We start from the raw sequence: 18,256 nt of genomic DNA on the forward strand, positions 1-18,256 counted from the left end.
TTACCATGTGCATGACTCCTGAACACCGCGAGGTGATACGTTTTCTGGTTTTACATAAAATGCATGATTTGGTTGTTTTAGGGCTGCCATGGTTACAGACCCATAATCCAGTCCTGGACTGGAAGGCTATGTCAGTCTCAAGTTGAGGCTGTCGTGGTATTCATGGGGATTCCCTGCCTGTGTCTATTGCTTCTTCTACGCCTTCGGAAGTTCCGGAGTATTTGTCTGATTATCAGGATGTCTTCAGTGAGTCTGAGTCCAGTGCACTGCCTCCTCATAGGGACTGTGACTGTGCTATAGATTTGATCCCAGGCAGTAAATTTCCTAAGGGAAGACTGTTTAATCTGTCGGTACCTGAACATACCGCTATGCGTTCATATATCAAGGAGTCTCTGGAGAAAGGACATATTCGTCCGTCTTCTTCCCCTCTTGGTGCGGGATTCTTTTTTGTGGCAAAAAAGGACGGATCTTTGAGACCTTGTATTGATTATCGGCTTTTAAATAAGATCACTGTCAAATTTCAGTATCCTTTACCGCTGTTGTCTGACTTGTTTGCCCGGATTAAGGGTGCCAAGTGGTTTACCAAGATAGACCTTCGTGGTGCGTACAACCTTGTGCGCATTAAGCAAGGTGATGAATGGAAAACCGCATTCAATACGCCCGAAGGTCATTTTGAGTACTTGGTGATGCCTTTTGGGCTCTCCAATGCGCCTTCAGTTTTTCAGTCCTTTATGCATGACATTTTCCGGAAGTATCTGGATAAATTTTTGATTGTTTATCTGGATGATATTTTGGTTTTTTCTGATAATTGGGATTCGCATGTGGAGCAGGTCAGGTTGGTCTTTAAAATTTTGCGTGAAAATTCTTTGTTTGTCAAGGGCTCAAAGTGTCTCTTTGGTGTACAGAAGGTTCCCTTTTTGGGGTTCATTTTTTCCCCTTCTGCTGTGGAGATGGACCCAGTCAAGGTCCGAGCTATTCTTGATTGGACTCAGCCCTCGTCAGTTAAGAGTCTTCAGAAGTTCTTGGGCTTCGCTAACTTCTACCGTCGTTTTATCGCTAATTTTTCTAGCATTGTGAAACCTTTGACGGATATGACCAAGAAGGGCTCCGATGTAGCTAACTGGGCTCCTGCTGCCGTGGAGGCTTTCCAGGAGTTGAAACGCCGGTTTACTTCGGCGCCTGTTTTGTGCCAGCCTGACGTCTCACTTCCCTTTCAGGTTGAGGTGGATGCTTCGGAGATTGGGGCAGGGGCCGTTTTGTCGCAGAGAGGCCCTGGTTGCTCTGTTATGAAACCTTGTGCCTTTTTCTCTAGGAAGTTTTCGCCTGCCGAGCGAAATTATGATGTGGGCAATCGGGAGTTGTTGGCCATGAAATGGGCATTTGAGGAGTGGCGTCATTGGCTCGAGGGTGCTAAGCATCGTGTGGTGGTCTTGACTGATCACAAAAATCTGATGTATCTCGAGTCTGCTAAACGCCTTAATCCGAGACAGGCCCGCTGGTCATTGTTTTTCTCCCGCTTTGATTTTGTTGTCTCGTATTTACCAGGTTCAAAGAATGTGAAGGCCGATGCTCTTTCTAGGAGCTTTGTGCCTGATGCTCCTGGAGTCGCTGATCCTGTTGGTATTCTTAAAGATGGAGTTATCTTGTCAGCTATTTCTCCGGATCTGTGACGTGTGTTGCAGAGATTTCAGGCTGATAGGCCTGAGTCTTGTCCACCTGACAGACTGTTTGTCCCGGATAAGTGGACCAGCAGAGTCATTTCCGAGGTTCATTCCTCGGTGTTGGCAGGTCACCCGGGAATTTTTGGCACCAGAGATCTGGTGGCCAGGTCCTTTTGGTGGCCTTCCTTGTCAAGGGATGTGCGGTCATTTGTGCAGTCCTGTGGGACTTGTGCTCGAGCTAAGCCTTGCTGTTCTCGTGCCAGCGGTTTGCTCTTGCCCTTGCCTGTCCCGAAGAGACCTTGGACACATATCTCCATGGATTTCATTTCTGATCTTCCGCTATCTCAGGGCATGTCCGTTATCTGGGTGATATGTGATCGCTTCTCCAAGATGGTCCATTTGGTTCCTTTGCCTAAGCTGCCTTCCTCTTCCGATCTGGTTCCTGTGTTTTTCCAGAACGTGGTTCGTTTGCACGGCATCCCTGAGAATATTGTGTCAGACAGAGGATCCCAGTTCGTTTCCAGGTTCTGGCGATCCTTTTGTAGTAGGATGGGCATTGATTTGTCGTTTTCGTCTGCTTTCCATCCTCAGACTAATGGACAGACGGAGCGAACCAATCAGACTTTGGAGGCTTATTTGAGGTGTTTTGTCTCTGCTGATCAGGACGATTGGGTGACATTCTTGCCGTTGGCTGAGTTTGCCCTTAATAATCGGGCTAGTTCCGCCACCTTGGTTTCGCCTTTTTTCTGCAACTCTGGTTTCCATCCTCGCTTTTCTTCGGGTCATGTGGAGCCTTCTGACTGTCCTGGGGTGGATTCTGTGGTGGATAGGTTGCAGCAGATCTGGAATCATGTGGTGGACAACTTGAAGTTGTCACAGGAGAAGGCTCAGCGCTTTGCCAACCGCCGCCGCGGTGTGGGTCCCCGACTACGCGTTGGGGATTTGGTATGGCTTTCTTCCCGCTTTGTTCCTATGAAGGTCTCCTCTCCCAAATTTAAACCTCGTTTTATTGGGCCTTACAAGATATTGGAAATCCTTAATCCTGTATCTTTTCGTCTGGATCTTCCTGTGTCGTTTGCTATTCACAATGTATTTCATAGGTCCTTGTTGCGGCGGTACATTGTGCCTGTAGTTCCTTCTGCTGAGCCTCCTGCTCCGGTGTTGGTTGAGGGCGAGTTGGAGTACGTGGTGGAGAAGATCTTGGATTCTCGCCTCTCCAGGCGGAGGCTTCAGTACCTGGTCAAGTGGAAGGGCTATGGTCAGGAGGATAATTCCTGGGTGGTCGCCTCTGATGTTCATGCGGCCGATTTAGTTCGTGCCTTTCATGCCGCTCATCCTGATCGTCCTGGTGTTCGTGGTGAGGGTTCGGTGACCCCTCACTAAGGGGGGGGTACTGTTGTGAATTTGCTTTTTGCTCCCTCTAGTGGTTACTAGTTTTTTGACTCTGGTTTTTCTGTCATTCCTTTTATCCGCACCTGGGTCGTTAGTTAGGGGTGTTGCTATATAAGCTCCCTGGACCTTCAGTTCTATGCCTGGCAACGTAGTTATCAGAGCTAGTCTGCTGTGCTCTTGTCTACTGATCCTGGTTCCAGTTATATCAGCTAAGTCTGCCTTTTGCTTTTTGCTATTTGTTTTGGTTTTGTATTTTTGTCCAGCTTGTTCCAAATCTATATCCTGACCTTTGCTGGAAGCTCTAGGGGGCTGGTGTTCTCCCCCCGGACCGTTAGACGGTTCGGGGGTTCTTGAATTTCCAGTGTGGATTTTGATAGGGTTTTTGTTGACCATATAAGTTACCTTTCTTTATTCTGCTATTAGTAAGCGGGCCTCTCTGTGCTAAACCTGGTTCATTTCTGTGTTTGTCATTTCCTCTTACCTCACCGTCATTATTTGTGGGGGGCTTCTATCCAGCTTTGGGGTCCCCTTCTCTGGAGGCAAGAAAGGTCTTTGTTTTCCTTTACTAGGGGTAGCTAGATTCTCCGGCTGGCGCGTGTCATCTAGAATCAACGTAGGAATGATCCCCGGCTACTTCTAGTGTTGGCGTTAGGAGTAGATATATGGTCAACCCAGTTACCACTGCCCTAGGAGCTGGATTTTTGTATTCTGCAGACTTCCACGTTCCTCTGAGACCCTCGCCATTGGGGTCATAACAGGTCTCCTGGCTGCACCTCAATATTAGACGTAACCATTTTTAAGAGGAAATGTGACCTCCAGATTCCTCACTGCAACACACTTTTATCCCAAACTATTTGGATTGGCAAATAGGGCCAATCCTCACTACAACACAGTATTTGAACAAACAGTTTTGATTAGCAAACTTATTGACTTGAGTATAAGCCGGGTATGCATTGTCCTCTCATCCCTATCCTGGTATGCATGGTTCCTCATCCCCATCCTTGTCTGCATGGCTCCTTATTCCCACCCTTGTCTTCATGGCTCCTTATTCACATCCTTGTCTGCATGGCTCCTTATTCCCACCCTTGTCTTCATGGCTCCTTATTCACATCCTTGTCTGCATGGCTCCTTATTCCCACCCTTGTCTTCATGGCTCCTTATTCACATCCTTGTCTGCATGGCTCCTTATTCTCATCCTTGTCTGCATGGCTCCTTAATCCCATCTTTGTCTGCATGGCTCCTTATCCCCATCCTTGACTGCATTGCTCCTTAATCCCATCCTTGTCTGCATGGCTCCTTATCCCCATCCTTGACTGCATGGCTTCTTAATCCCATCCTTGTCTGCATGGCTCCTTATCCCCATCCTTGACTGCATTGCTCCTTAATCCCATCCTTGTCTGCATGGCTCCTTATCCCCATCCTTGACTGCATGGCTCCTTAATCCCATCCTTGTCTGCATGGCTCCTTATCCCCATCCTTGACGGCATGGCTCCTTATTCCCATCCTTGTCTGCATGTCTCCTTATTCCCATCCTTGTCTGCATGGCTCCTTGGGCACAGGCTTTAGCCGCAGCCACTGGCTCCTGCCTCATGTGACCCCCTGCTCCGCCGCTCCCCCACAGTCTTCTGGGACAATGACTCGTGTATAAGCCGAGGGGGGCGTGTTCAGCACACAAAAAATGTGCTGAAAAACTCGGCTTATACACGATAAATACGGTACTTAGATGCTGGAAGATCGATTTCACACAGGACAGGATCTTATCCAGATAACTGACAAGTTCACTTTCAGCAGCAGCACAGGAGCTCAGGAGTCACATTAGGATTGGTTCCCAGCAATGAAGATCACCTTGTCGTTGACTACTGGGCAAGTATGAATTGGTTAAATTATGTGCTAAGTATCTTCATTTTTTCTATTTTTTGAGCAGTAATGAAATTCAAATTTCATATTGTTCATGTTTACATGTTTTAGTGTTTAAAAAAATACAGAGTGCAATTTATTTGTTAGTTATATATGGACATGGCTACATGCACCTGTTCAGACCAGTCTTCTATTTGGAAGTAACAATCAGTCTTTTGTTATCTCTTTAATAAATGTGACACGGTCCTATGGCTGCAGGGTGCCCTGGAAAACCAGGAACCCAGCGTTCAATTAACCTCTGTCCCCAGTTTCGGTCTCTCGGATAAAGCAGTACCCCCAGCTGAGGTTAAAAAACTAAACTATGCCGCAGGTCATCCGGCTGGCAACCACTTCTTTTGGACAACGACCCCCGCAATCCACCTAACCTCTTTAGTGGTTGGGGCCTCCTCCTCCTCATCCATCACTGGTAGGGGCTTTGGAGCAGGGGGTTACGGTGAACTCACTGGCCTTGCCACTACCGGCGCCTTCAGCTTCTCTCTGCGGTTGTTAGGCCTTGACCACTGACGCACGCCTGAATCCACCAGGTATTCAGGTTCTGATTCCAGCATTTTTGATGTAACCTCTGCCTTGAGATCCGATTCCAGGTCTTTGGCCTCCGCTGGGGCCTCAGCAATCTTCAAATCATTGGCCGCATCTCTTGTTCCACCTGCGCCACCGTGCGCTTCCTCTCGGCCCATCCTGGCCCACCTCAAAATTCGTTGACGTAACACCTGCCTTCACTTTTTAGCGGAATTACATAGCCCTCCATCAACACGTCTTTCCACTCACTCACCTTCTCCAATAATGGCGCTGCTCTGTTCTCCTCAGGGTGTACTCTTCCGAGACTCTGCCCTTCCCTGGGTGGGATTACTTGCGGCTCTACCACTCATTTTGCACAAGTCCCCACCCATTCTCCAGTGACTTGCAATGGATGGGTTTTCTTCTTTCACCGCTCCCATCTGGGGCAGGCACCACTCACGATGGAATGTCTTCTCCATACAGACCACCTCTTGGGCATCTTTTTGCAACTCTGAAGCCCACGACGGGCGGGGCCTCCTCTGTTTTTCACACCTTCGTCTGCCATCTTGGGTCCCCCTACAGTCGCCTTCTAAGTTTCTACTAAAATCTTCACTGCATCTTTCACATGTTCACGATGCATGATTTTGTGCTGTCAACTGAGCCAAGTTCTAAGGTGCCAAGGATGGTAGCAGTTGTTGAGCTGCTGCTTCTTCACCCTCTGGCACTTTACAAACAGTGTCCACTAGTGTTGTTCTCTGTACATTGCAGTTTACTCAGTTGCAGGCCAGAGGCCTTCACGGTCTCCACGTCCTCAGTTTTATGACCAGCCACATACACATTAGGGGACACCCGGTTCATTTTAACAAGTTCAACTTTACTGGACAGTTCAAGGAAATCAGTCTTTAACATGCAGTAACGGGCACAGCACCCTCCGGTTCCAGTTCCATTGACAGAGTACATTTCAAGTTTTGCATGCGTTCAGCTCAGACTGTCCCTTCTTTAACCGCTTCCCTTAGCTCTATGCACTTCCAATCCGGCACTACAGCATCCCCAAGATCCATTATGTTTCCCTCATAAATTTCCCTGTCTGGCTTCTTTTGTATGGAAGGGATTAAAGCACACTCCTCAGTGCCTAGTTCAGGCCACAGGCCCCGGACGTTGCTGGAAGATTTGCAGGAAATTTGGTAAGACCTCATCCTGCCAGAACGATATATTCTCCACAAGCTTCCAGCCCACTGCCACTTGAACTTGACCTTTTCTCTCATGGAAATTTTCACTATCTCCACCTAACTGTGTACAAACAGGAAGTAGTTGCCGTTTTCTACTTGCCCTAGCTCCTCACACTTTGGGCTATGCCCCAAACATTAACTGTATCTTGTCCCATTTTACCTATCCATTTCTGTCCTAAGCACTAATGTACGTCCTATGCTTTCCTTACCCTTGAACTGAGTGTACAAGGGTTACCTTAGGCATTTCCTTGCAGCACCCACACCGCAGCATCAACACCTCTAACACTCTGCATTAGTTACATTACACGCTATACACTTTAGATTTCACTTCTTACCATAAAACGCAATAAAAACGCATGACAGTATTCACACTATGCAGTTAGTTGTCTTCAGGGGCAGAAACACGACAGTCTCTGTGAAGCCTTTACACGCACACCTCATGATCAAAGCTTGTTAAATAGCAAGGTAATCACTCTGGAGAAGAGACACATTGGTGATGCCCCGGCACGACCTGCTCCTGATTGGATGGCTAAACTGTCACTCCAGACACGGACAGCTTATCACGCCCCTGCATCTGATTGAACGGCTGAGCTGTCCATCACAATACTGACAGCTTCTGTCCTAGATTGGACGGCAGAACTGTCATTCCCTGTGTCCAGATACCCTGATAGGAGGAATCGTGACACTTACATATGTCAGGAATCCCACCGTATGTCAGGGATCCCACCAATATCAATATATAGAAAAAAAAACCTCGGCGCACAACCATATGTATTTATGAAACAAATAGGGGTGCAATGTCAGCAGTTAATAACAATATGCAAAAAAAAAAGGGGAGAAAAAGCACTGCTGCAATATATGCACACCACACAAGTATGAACAAGGTAACATACAAAAATATTTATTCCGAACGTGAACACATCACAACAATATGTCTCGGTTCATGGGGAGGATACATTTATCATCCCCACCACTCACACCAATTTGTCATGAACTGGGGTTGTTTGGCTGCTCCTGATTCTTTCTGAAGGGGATATATTTATATCCCACTTCCCAGTTCCGGTTTGGAACTTGCAGCTCTCTGGCGCCCCCCCTTACCCTCAGGTCAGACCGGGTACTGCACCTAGGATAATTAGTCGCCAGAAAGGCTGCCTTACTTTGTACTGGCTAATGGGCACACTGCAGTGAGGGCGATATAACTACTCCCACTCAGGCGAGAATAATAATTATCAACACCGTCGTCGCTACAAAGACTCCCAATCGCACAGGACAAATCCACTGCCACCAGCTCCGATTTTTTAATTATTAACGGGTCCAGAGTCAACCCAGATTAGTAGCGCAATTCACCTCAGAGGACGTGACGGTTCATTATAGAGCAAGGAGAGACAAGCTAGTAGTTTTATATTTTACTCCAAAAAAGGTAGGCAGTGTTTACAAAGTATAAAAAGATATTATATAGAAGACAAATATCATATGTACAATAAAATTACTGTACAAATAATATAGTATTAACGTTGAAAAATCACTTACATTTCGTTATGTCATCTTATCTGATGGCCGACTGTGCTGTGGGGGAAGGACGAGCATATATCCAGATGCATCACCCCTCTCTCTCAGCAGGACCTCAGACAAAGACACGTGAAGACTCCTGCTTCACTCAGTTATTTCCTAGCCTAAAACCAAAGCCCTCCCCCTGTGGTGACCTCACTTAGAGGCTGGATACTCCCTTGTCTTAGCATTATGAAAACCCATCATCCCACATATCTTGGCGTAGGAACCTCTTATATGAAAGACACAATGATCAAGATGTGCACCACGTCGGGGCGGTTCTTTTAAGTGTAAACACAGTGTGGTTACATGACCCACTTATGGAGAAACCCACTCTTTGCACTCATTGGGTTTAGCTTCTAGCGGTTTCAGTGAGTTATAGATCCCTCGATGGATGTCTGGAATATATAGTCCTTATATCTCTAGCCCTGATCGGTGCCACTATACATAACCTTAAAAGAACAATAGAAGCTCATGGTTACTATACCAGTTTGAACCAGTACCAGGTGGGAGGGGGAATGAGTAGGGTAGGGAGACTTGTCTGCCCGCGGCATAGAGCCATAAACTACTCAGTGGGGGCTGCTACACATTGATATCACGTTGCGCAGCGTGTGTCTGACATAGGGCTTTGTTTTAGTATCAGCGAATGCAGTGGGGGAGAAAGGGGGGTCGAATCTGCAGCGTGTGTCTGTGCCATGGTACCTTCTAGAACTAAACTCACAATATGGCATTTTTACATTATCATGACAACATATGATAATAATAGCGCTTTGTCAGACAGGTCCTATTTAAGCGATTTCTTGATTGAAAATAGGTGTGACAGTAATCAGGCTTGTGTGGCGAGGGAATGTGAACTCAGCTTCCCAAAGATGTGATAAACAACAGTTAAGGCTACTTTCACACTAGCGTTAACTGCAATCCGCCACAATGCGTCGTTTTGCCGAAAAAACGCATCCTGCAAAAGTGCTTGCAGGATGCGTTTTTTCCCCATAGACTAACATTAAGCGTCGTATTGCCACGGATTGACACACGTCGCAACCGTCGTGCGACGGTTGCGCCGTGTTGTGGCGGACCGTCGGGACCAAAAAACGCTACATGTAACGTTTTTTGCTCACGACGGTCCGCTTTTTCCGACCGCGCATGCGCGGCCGGAACTCCGCCCCCACCTCCCCGCACTTCCCCGCACCTCACAATGGGACGGCGGATGCGCTGGAAAAATGCATCCGCTGCCCCCGTTGTGCGGCGGAGACAACGCTAGTGTCGGGAACCTCGGCCAGACGCACCGCGACGGGCCGAGCCCGACGCTAGTGTGAAAGTAGCCTAATTTATGTTTTAAGGAAGGGCGTGGGGGGTGGGAGGCAATCACTTTTTCACACAGGGCCCTGTAGGTTTGGATTTCTTTTTCCCTTAATAATAAAGACCTTCATTTAAAAAAGTGCATTTTGTGATTACTTCTGTTATCTTTGACTAATAATTACTATTGTTTGGTGATCGGAAACATTTAAGTGTGACAAACGGGAAAGAATACGAAATCAAAAGGGGGACAAAATCTTTTTCATTCAACTCTACATGATAATGAGATAATACCCTTAGTGCTTTTGGCCCGTACTCCAAAGTCTAATAGCCCATTGGATGAAATAGTGAGATCCGATATACTTTCCTGAGTTCTTATTGCATGACGTAGTTGTAAATAACTAAATAATTCCGAATTGCTCAGACTAAACTCTCAAATGGTCAAATGACCAAAAATTGCCATCAGGGTACAGTTGATACATTTTTCAACCCCTGTCTTTTCCATTCACCAAACCCTTCTAAATGTATTCATTCCCTCATGCAGAGATTAAAAATAATTATTCCCCCTCGCAAAATGACACCCATTTCATTTTTTTTCTTAGGCTGCCTTGCTGCTGCTTTCTTGTGCATGAAGAAAAAAAAAAGTGCAATTGTAACTTAAATGTAGCAAGAGAAATACAGCTCCACCTCGTCACTGATCAATCATAGGAAGTCAGCCCCTGCCACTGGCTCCACTCTTATCGGACCCTCTATCATTTGAGTTGTGTTACTCCCAAACTACTACTCTCATCATCTTCACTGCTCCAGTTATACAAAACAATACTGGTGTAGTATTCCAATGTTCTATGGCTTTCACTCCCCATATTTGTGTGCTGTGACAACCTCTCAGTATCCAGATTGCCTATAAAAATGACTGCTGCATTCCCTGCCTTGGCTTTTATACAGGCTATGATAGATCCTCTAAATTGGCAGTGCTATACCGTGTTACGTGATAGCTATAAGGTATTATGGGGAAGCCTGAGGTCATGTGATCCCTATGTCGGATGCAATGTTCTGCAGTGTGTAAAATGGCAGCCGGCATTATTTTGTCATTTGCGCAAATCGAATTGCAAACTCTACAAACTCGCTGGGACCTGCAAAATTCATAAAAAGCAACATGAGTTTGATACATAGAATACATAGAAGGATTGATTCAAAAAACTTTTCCTAAAATGCCCCTTGATAAAGTGGACCTCCACTCTGTAACGTCCATGGTATCCCTGTCATTGAGAGTAACTCAAAATGTTCTGTCTCTACAGATGCCGAAAACTGCACTGTGAACGCAGAACTTTCAAAGAAGGAGACCCCACAAGAACCAGAAGATCAGCCCACTGATGAAGCCCCCATGATTAATCCACCTCCAGAAGACATCCCAATGTTACCTTGATCCAGTGTAGAAGATTCCGCCGGCTCACCTTGAGATGGCTCCTTCTCTTCCTGATAATGGAGCGCCATGGCTGGAACCAGTACAACCTTCTACTTTCCCATGGATGGTAATTCAGCCATAACTTCTTCATTTATGTCGTGTATATGGTAATGAGAAGCATCCATGACTCGGACCATTCATGGCAACCCTCAGAAAAAAACAGACGGAAAACATCTCATCTGGGTCATCTGGGAATGCAGGGGACCACTCAATGTTCTGCTTCACCATCTCCATGAGCCAAGGGCCACCACATATATCACATGGCCACTCAGAGGCTCCAGAAGTCTCATGTGCCCACAATGAGCATTCACTTTCCCACCCTCTTTCCCTACCCCGCAATCCGCAACCTAAAACTCGCTGCCACTGACAAGGAGACAAAGCATTCCCTGATCTTTGTCCCCCGCTATGTAACCTATGGAGGAGCAGCCTGGACACATCCATGAGGGGCAAGAAAGTCACCGTTCCCAGCATGGAACGTCCAAAATGAAGGTGGAAGAGTCCTTTATTTAAAAAAAAATAATAATCTTGATGATATGTTATAAGTAACTTGTAGATTTTGCTGCTTTGTGTCTTTACCTTTCTCTCTGCATCCTGCATTCAATTGTGTCAACATTCTCTGCTGGTTACTGTAGTGTTATTAATAAAGAAGTAAAACTTCCCGTACAGAGTGACATACGGATCACACATCAGGGCGGCGCTACAGCAGACTCTGCGGTCACAACGGATAGCAACATCTCCAACCAATCTGAGGAAGAATCAACAGCAACCAGGGCTCAGCAGAACACGAGAGTATCACCAAGAGTCACACAAGCAGCATTATAGTAGTTATATTCTTGTACATAGGGGCAGTATTATAGTAGTTATATTCTTGTACATAGGAGCAGTATTATAGTAGTTATATTCCTGCACATAGGGGCAGTATTATAGTAGTTATATTCTTGTACATAGGAGCAGTATTATAGTAGTTATATTCTTGTACATAGGGGCAGTATTATAGTAGTTATATTCTTGTACATAGGAGCAGTATTATAGTAGTTATATTCTTGTACATAGGAGCAGTATTATAGTAGTTATATTCTTGTACATAGGGGCAGTATTATAGTAGTTATATTCTTGTATATAGGAGCAGTATTATAGTAGTTGTATTCTTGTACATAGGGAGCAGTATTATAGTAGTTATATTCCTGTACATAGGGGGCAGTATTATAGTAGTTATATTCTTGTACATAGGGGCAGTATTATAGTAGTTATATTCTTGTATATAGGGGGCAGTATTATAGTAGTTATATTCTTGTACATAGGAGCAGTATTATAGTAGTTATATTCTTGTACATAGGAGCAGTATTATAGTAGTTATATTCTTGTACATAGGGGCAGTATTATAGTAGTTATATTCTTGTATATAGGGGGCAGTATTATAGTAGTTATATTCTTGTACATAGGAGCAGTATTATAGTAGTTATATTCTTGTACATAGGGGCAGTATTATAGTAGTTATATTCCTGCACATAGGGGCAGTATTATAGTAGTTATATTCTTGTACATAGGAGCAGTATTATAGTAGTTATATTCTTGTACATAGGGGCAGTATTATAGTAGTTATATTCTAGTACATAGGAGCAGTATTATAGTAGTTATATTCTTGTACATAGGGGCAGTATTATAGTAGTTATATTCTTGTACATAGGGGCAGTATTATAGTAGTTATATTCTTGTATATAGGGGCAGTATTATAGTAGTTATATTCTTGTACATAGGGGCAGTATTATAGTAGTTATATTCCTGTATATAGGGAGCAGTATTATAGTAGTTATATTCTTGTACATAGGAGCAGTATTATAGTAGTTATATTCTTGTACATAGGAGCAGTATTATAGTAGTTATATTCTTGTACATAGGGGCAGTATTATAGCAGTTATATTCTTGTACATAGGAGCAGTATTATAGTAGTTATATTCTTGTACATAGGAGCAGTATTATAGTAGTTATATTCTTGTACATAGGAGCAGTATTATAGTAGTTATACTCTTGTACATAGGAGCAGTATTATAGTAGTTATACTCTTGTACATAGGAGCAGTATTATAGTAGTTATATTCTTGTACATAGGGGCAGTATTATAGCAGTTATATTCTTGTACATAGGAGCAGTATTATAGTAGTTATATTCTTGTACATAGGGGCAGTATTATAGTAGTTATATTCTTGTATATAGGGGGCAGTATTATAGTAGTTATATTCTTGTACATAGGAGCAGTATTATAGTAGTTATATTCTTGTACATAGGAGCAGTATTATAGTAGTTATATTCTTGTACATAGGGGCAGTATTATAGTAGTTATATTCTTGTATATAGGAGCAGTATTATAGTAGTTGTATTCTTGTACATAGGGAGCAGTATTATAGTAGTTATATTCCTGTACATAGGGGGCAGTATTATAGTAGTTATATTCTTGTACATAGGGGCAGTATTATAGTAGTTATATTCTTGTATATAGGGGGCAGTATTATAGTAGTTATATTCTTGTACATAGGAGCAGTATTATAGTAGTTATATTCTTGTACATAGGAGCAGTATTATAGTAGTTATATTCTTGTACATAGGGGCAGTATTATAGTAGTTATATTCTTGTATATAGGGGGCAGTATTATAGTAGTTATATTCTTGTACATAGGAGCAGTATTATAGTAGTTATATTCTTGTACATAGGGGCAGTATTATAGTAGTTATATTCCTGCACATAGGGGCAGTATTATAGTAGTTATATTCTTGTACATAGGAGCAGTATTATAGTAGTTATATTCTTGTACATAGGGGCAGTATTATAGTAGTTATATTCTTGTACATAGGAGCAGTATTATAGTAGTTATATTCTTGTACATAGGGGCAGTATTATAGTAGTTATATTCTTGTACATAGGGGCAGTATTATAGTAGTTATATTCTTGTATATAGGGGCAGTATTATAGTAGTTATATTCTTGTACATAGGGGCAGTATTATAGTAGTTATATTCCTGTATATAGGGAGCAGTATTATAGTAGTTATATTCTTGTACATAGGAGCAGTATTATAGTAGATATATTCTTGTACATAGGAGCAGTATTATAGTAGTTATATTCTTGTACATAGGGGCAGTATTATAGCAGTTATATTCTTGTACATAGGAGCAGTATTATAGTAGTTATATTCTTGTACATAGGAGCAGTATTATAGTAGTTATATTCTTGTACATAGGAGCAGTATTATAGTAGTTATACTCTTGTACATAGGAGCAGTATTATAGTAGTTATACTCTTGTACATAGGAGCAGTATTATAGTAGTTATATTCTTGTACATAGGGGCAGTATTATAGCAGTTATATTCTTGTACATAGGAGCAGTATTATAGTAGTTATATTCTTGTACATAGGGGCAGTATTATAGTAGTTATATTCTTGTATATAGGGGGCAGTATTATAGTAGTTATATTCTTGTACATAGGAGCAGTATTATAGTAGTTATATTCTTGTACATAGGAGCAGTATTATAGTAGTTATATTCTTGTACATAGGGGCAGTATTATAGTAGTTATATTCTTGTATATAGGGGGCAGTATTATAGTAGTTATATTCTTGTACATAGGAGCAGTATGATAGTAGTTATATTCTTGTACATAGGGGCAGTATTATAGTAGTTATATTCCTGCACATAGGGGCAGTATTATAGTAGTTATATTCTTGTACATAGGAGCAGTATTATAGTAGTTATATTCTTGTACATAGGGGCAGTATTATAGTAGTTATATTCTTGTACATAGGAGCAGTATTATAGTAGTTATATTCTTGTACATAGGGGCAGTATTATAGTAGTTATATTCTTGTACATAGGGGCAGTATTATAGTAGTTATATTCTTGTATATAGGGGCAGTATTATAGTAGTTATATTCTTGTACATAGGGGCAGTATTATAGTAGTTATATTCCTGTATATAGGGAGCAGTATTATAGTAGTTATATTCTTGTACATAGGAGCAGTATTATAGTAGTTATATTCTTGTACATAGGAGCAGTATTATAGTAGTTATATTCTTGTACATAGGGGCAGTATTATAGCAGTTATATTCTTGTACATAGGAGCAGTATTATAGCAGTCATATTCTTGTACATAGGAGCAGTATTATAGTAGTTATATTCTTGTACATAGGAGCAGTATTATAGTAGTTATACTCTTGTACATAGGAGCAGTATTATAGTAGTTATACTCTTGTACATAGGAGCAGTATTATAGTAGTTATATTCTTGTACATAGGGGCAGTATTATAGCAGTTATATTCTTGTACATAGGAGCAGTATTATAGTAGTTATATTCTTGTACATAGGGGGCAGTATTATAGTAGTTATACTCTTGTACATAGGAGCAGTATTATAGTAGTTATACTCTTGTACATAGGAGCAGTATTATAGTAGTTATACTCTTGTACATAGGAGCAGTATTATAGTAGTTATATTCTTGTACATAGGGGCAGTATTATAGCAGTTATATTCTTGTACATAGGAGCAGTATTATAGTAGTTATATTCTTGTACATAGGGGGCAGTATTATAGTAGTTATATTCTTGTACATAGGAGCAGTATTATAGTAGTTATACTCTTGTACATAGGAGCAGTATTATAGTAGTTATATTCTTGTACATAGGAGCAGTATTATAGTAGTTATACTCTTGTACATAGGAGCAGTATTATAGTAGTTATATTCTTGTACATAGGAGCAGTATTATAGTAGTTATATTCTTATACATAGGGGCAGTATTATAGTAGTTATATTCTTGTACATAGGAGCAGTATTATAGTAGTTATACTCTTGTACATAGGAGCAGTATTATAGTAGTTATATTCTTGTACATAGGGGCAGTATTATAGCAGTTATATTCTTGTGCATAGGAGCAGTATTATAGTAGTTATATTCTTGTACATAGGGGGCAGTATTATAGTAGTTATATTCTTGTACATAGGAGCAGTATTATAGTAGTTATACTCTTGTACATAGGAGCAGTATTATAGTAGTTATATTCTTGTACATAGGAGCAGTATTATAGTAGTTATACTCTTGTACATAGGGGGCAGTATTATAGCAGTTATATTCTTGTACATAGGGGCAGTATTATAGCAGTTATATTCTTGTACATAGGAGCAGTATTATAGTAGTTATATTCTTGTACATAGGGGCAGTATTATAGTAGTTATATTCTTGTACATAGGGGCAGTATTATAGTAGTTATATTCTTGTACATAGGGGGCAGTATTATAGTAGTTATATTCTTGTACATAGGGGCAGTATTATAGTAGTTATATACTTGTACATAGGGGCAGTATTATAGTAGTTATATTCTTGTACATAGGAGCAGTATTATAGTAGTTATATTCTTGTACATAGGAGCAGTATTATAGTAGTTATATTCTTGTACATAGGGAGCAGTATTATAGTAGTTATATTCTTGTACATAGGGGCAGTATTATAGTAGTTATATTCTTGTACATAGGAGCAGTATTATAGTAGTTATATTCTTGTACATAGGGAGCAGTATTATAGTAGTTATATTCTTATACATAGGGGCAGTATTATAGCAGTTATATTCTTGTGCATAGGAGCAGTATTATAGTAGTTATATTCTTGTACATAGGGGGCAGTATTATAGTAGTTATATTCTTGTACATAGGAGCAGTATTATAGTAGTTATACTCTTGTACATAGGAGCAGTATTATAGTAGTTATATTCTTGTACATAGGAGCAGTATTATAGTAGTTATACTCTTGTACATAGGGGGCAGTATTATAGCAGTTATATTCTTCTACATAGGGGCAGTATTATAGCAGTTATATTCTTGTACATAGGAGCAGTATTATAGTAGTTATATTCTTGTACATAGGGGCAGTATTATAGTAGTTATATTCTTGTACATAGGGGCAGTATTATAGTAGTTATATTCTTGTACATAGGGGGCAGTATTATAGTAGTTATATTCTTGTACATAGGGGCAGTATTATAGTAGTTATATACTTGTACATAGGGGCAGTATTATAGTAGTTATATTCTTGTACATAGGAGCAGTATTATAGTAGTTATATTCTTGTACATAGGAGCAGTATTATAGTAGTTATATTCTTGTACATAGGGAGCAGTATTATAGTAGTTATATTCTTGTACATAGGGGCAGTATTATAGTAGTTATATTCTTGTACATAGGAGCAGTATTATAGTAGTTATATTCTTGTACATAGGGAGCAGTATTATAGTAGTTATATTCTTATACATAGGGGCAGTATTATAGTAGTTATATTCTTGTACATAGGAGCAGTATTGTAGTAGTTATATTCTTGTACATAGGAGCAGTATTATAGTAGTTATATTCTTGTACATAGGAGCAGTATTATAGTAGTTATATTCTTGTATATAGGGACAGTATTATAGTAGTTATATTCTTGTACATAGGAGCAGTATTATAGTAATTATAGTCTTGTACATAGGGGCAGTATTATAGTAGTTATATTCTTGTACATAGGTGCAGTATTATAGTAGTTATATTCCTGTACATAGGAGCACTATTATAGTAGTTATATTCTTGTACATAGGGGCAGTATTGTAGTAGTTATATTCTTGTACATAGGGGCAGTATTATAGTAGTTATATTCTTGTACATAGGAGCAGTATTACAGTAGTTCTATTATTGTACATAGGAGCAGTATTATAGTAGTTATATTCTTGTACATAGGGGCAGTATTATAGTAGTTATATTCTTGTACATAGGGGCAGCATTATAGTAGTTACATTCTTGTATATAGGGAGCAGTATTATAGTAGTTATATTCTTCTACATAGGGGGCAGTATTATAGTAGTTATATTCTTGTACATAGGGGTAGTATTATAGTAGTTATATTCTTGTACATAGGATCAGTATTATAGCCATTATATTCTTGTACATAGGGGCAGTATTATAGTAGTTATATTCTTGTACATAGGGGCAGTATTATAGTAGTTATATTCTTGTACATAGGAGCAGTATTATAGTAGTTATATTCTTGTACATAGGAGAAGTATTATAGTAGTTATATTCTTATACATAGGAGCAATATTATAGTAATTATATTTTTGTGCATAGGGGCAGTATTATAGTAGTTATATTCTTGTACATAGGGACAGTATTATAGTAGTTATATTCTTGTACATATGGGCAGTATTATAGTAGATATATTCTTGTACATAGGGGCAGTATTAT

The 18,256-nt window shown here is 40.9% G+C and overlaps 1 protein-coding gene across 1 annotated transcript in view; it reads left to right on the plus strand.

The window, feature by feature from the left end:
- Positions 1–11,662, plus strand: part of LOC143817874 (uncharacterized) — a 146,339-nt gene extending 134,677 nt beyond the window's left edge. The window contains exon 6 of the mRNA XM_077299338.1: positions 10,837–11,662. Within this exon, the coding sequence (XP_077155453.1) occupies positions 10,837–10,964 (128 nt within the window). The 3' untranslated portion in view covers positions 10,965–11,662. The remainder of the gene's footprint in view (positions 1–10,836) is intronic.
- The last annotated feature ends 6,594 nt before the right edge of the window (positions 11,663–18,256 follow it).

This window comes from Ranitomeya variabilis, chromosome 3 (genome assembly GCF_051348905.1).
Source record: "Ranitomeya variabilis isolate aRanVar5 chromosome 3, aRanVar5.hap1, whole genome shotgun sequence".
Taxonomy (NCBI): Eukaryota; Metazoa; Chordata; class Amphibia; order Anura; family Dendrobatidae; genus Ranitomeya; species Ranitomeya variabilis.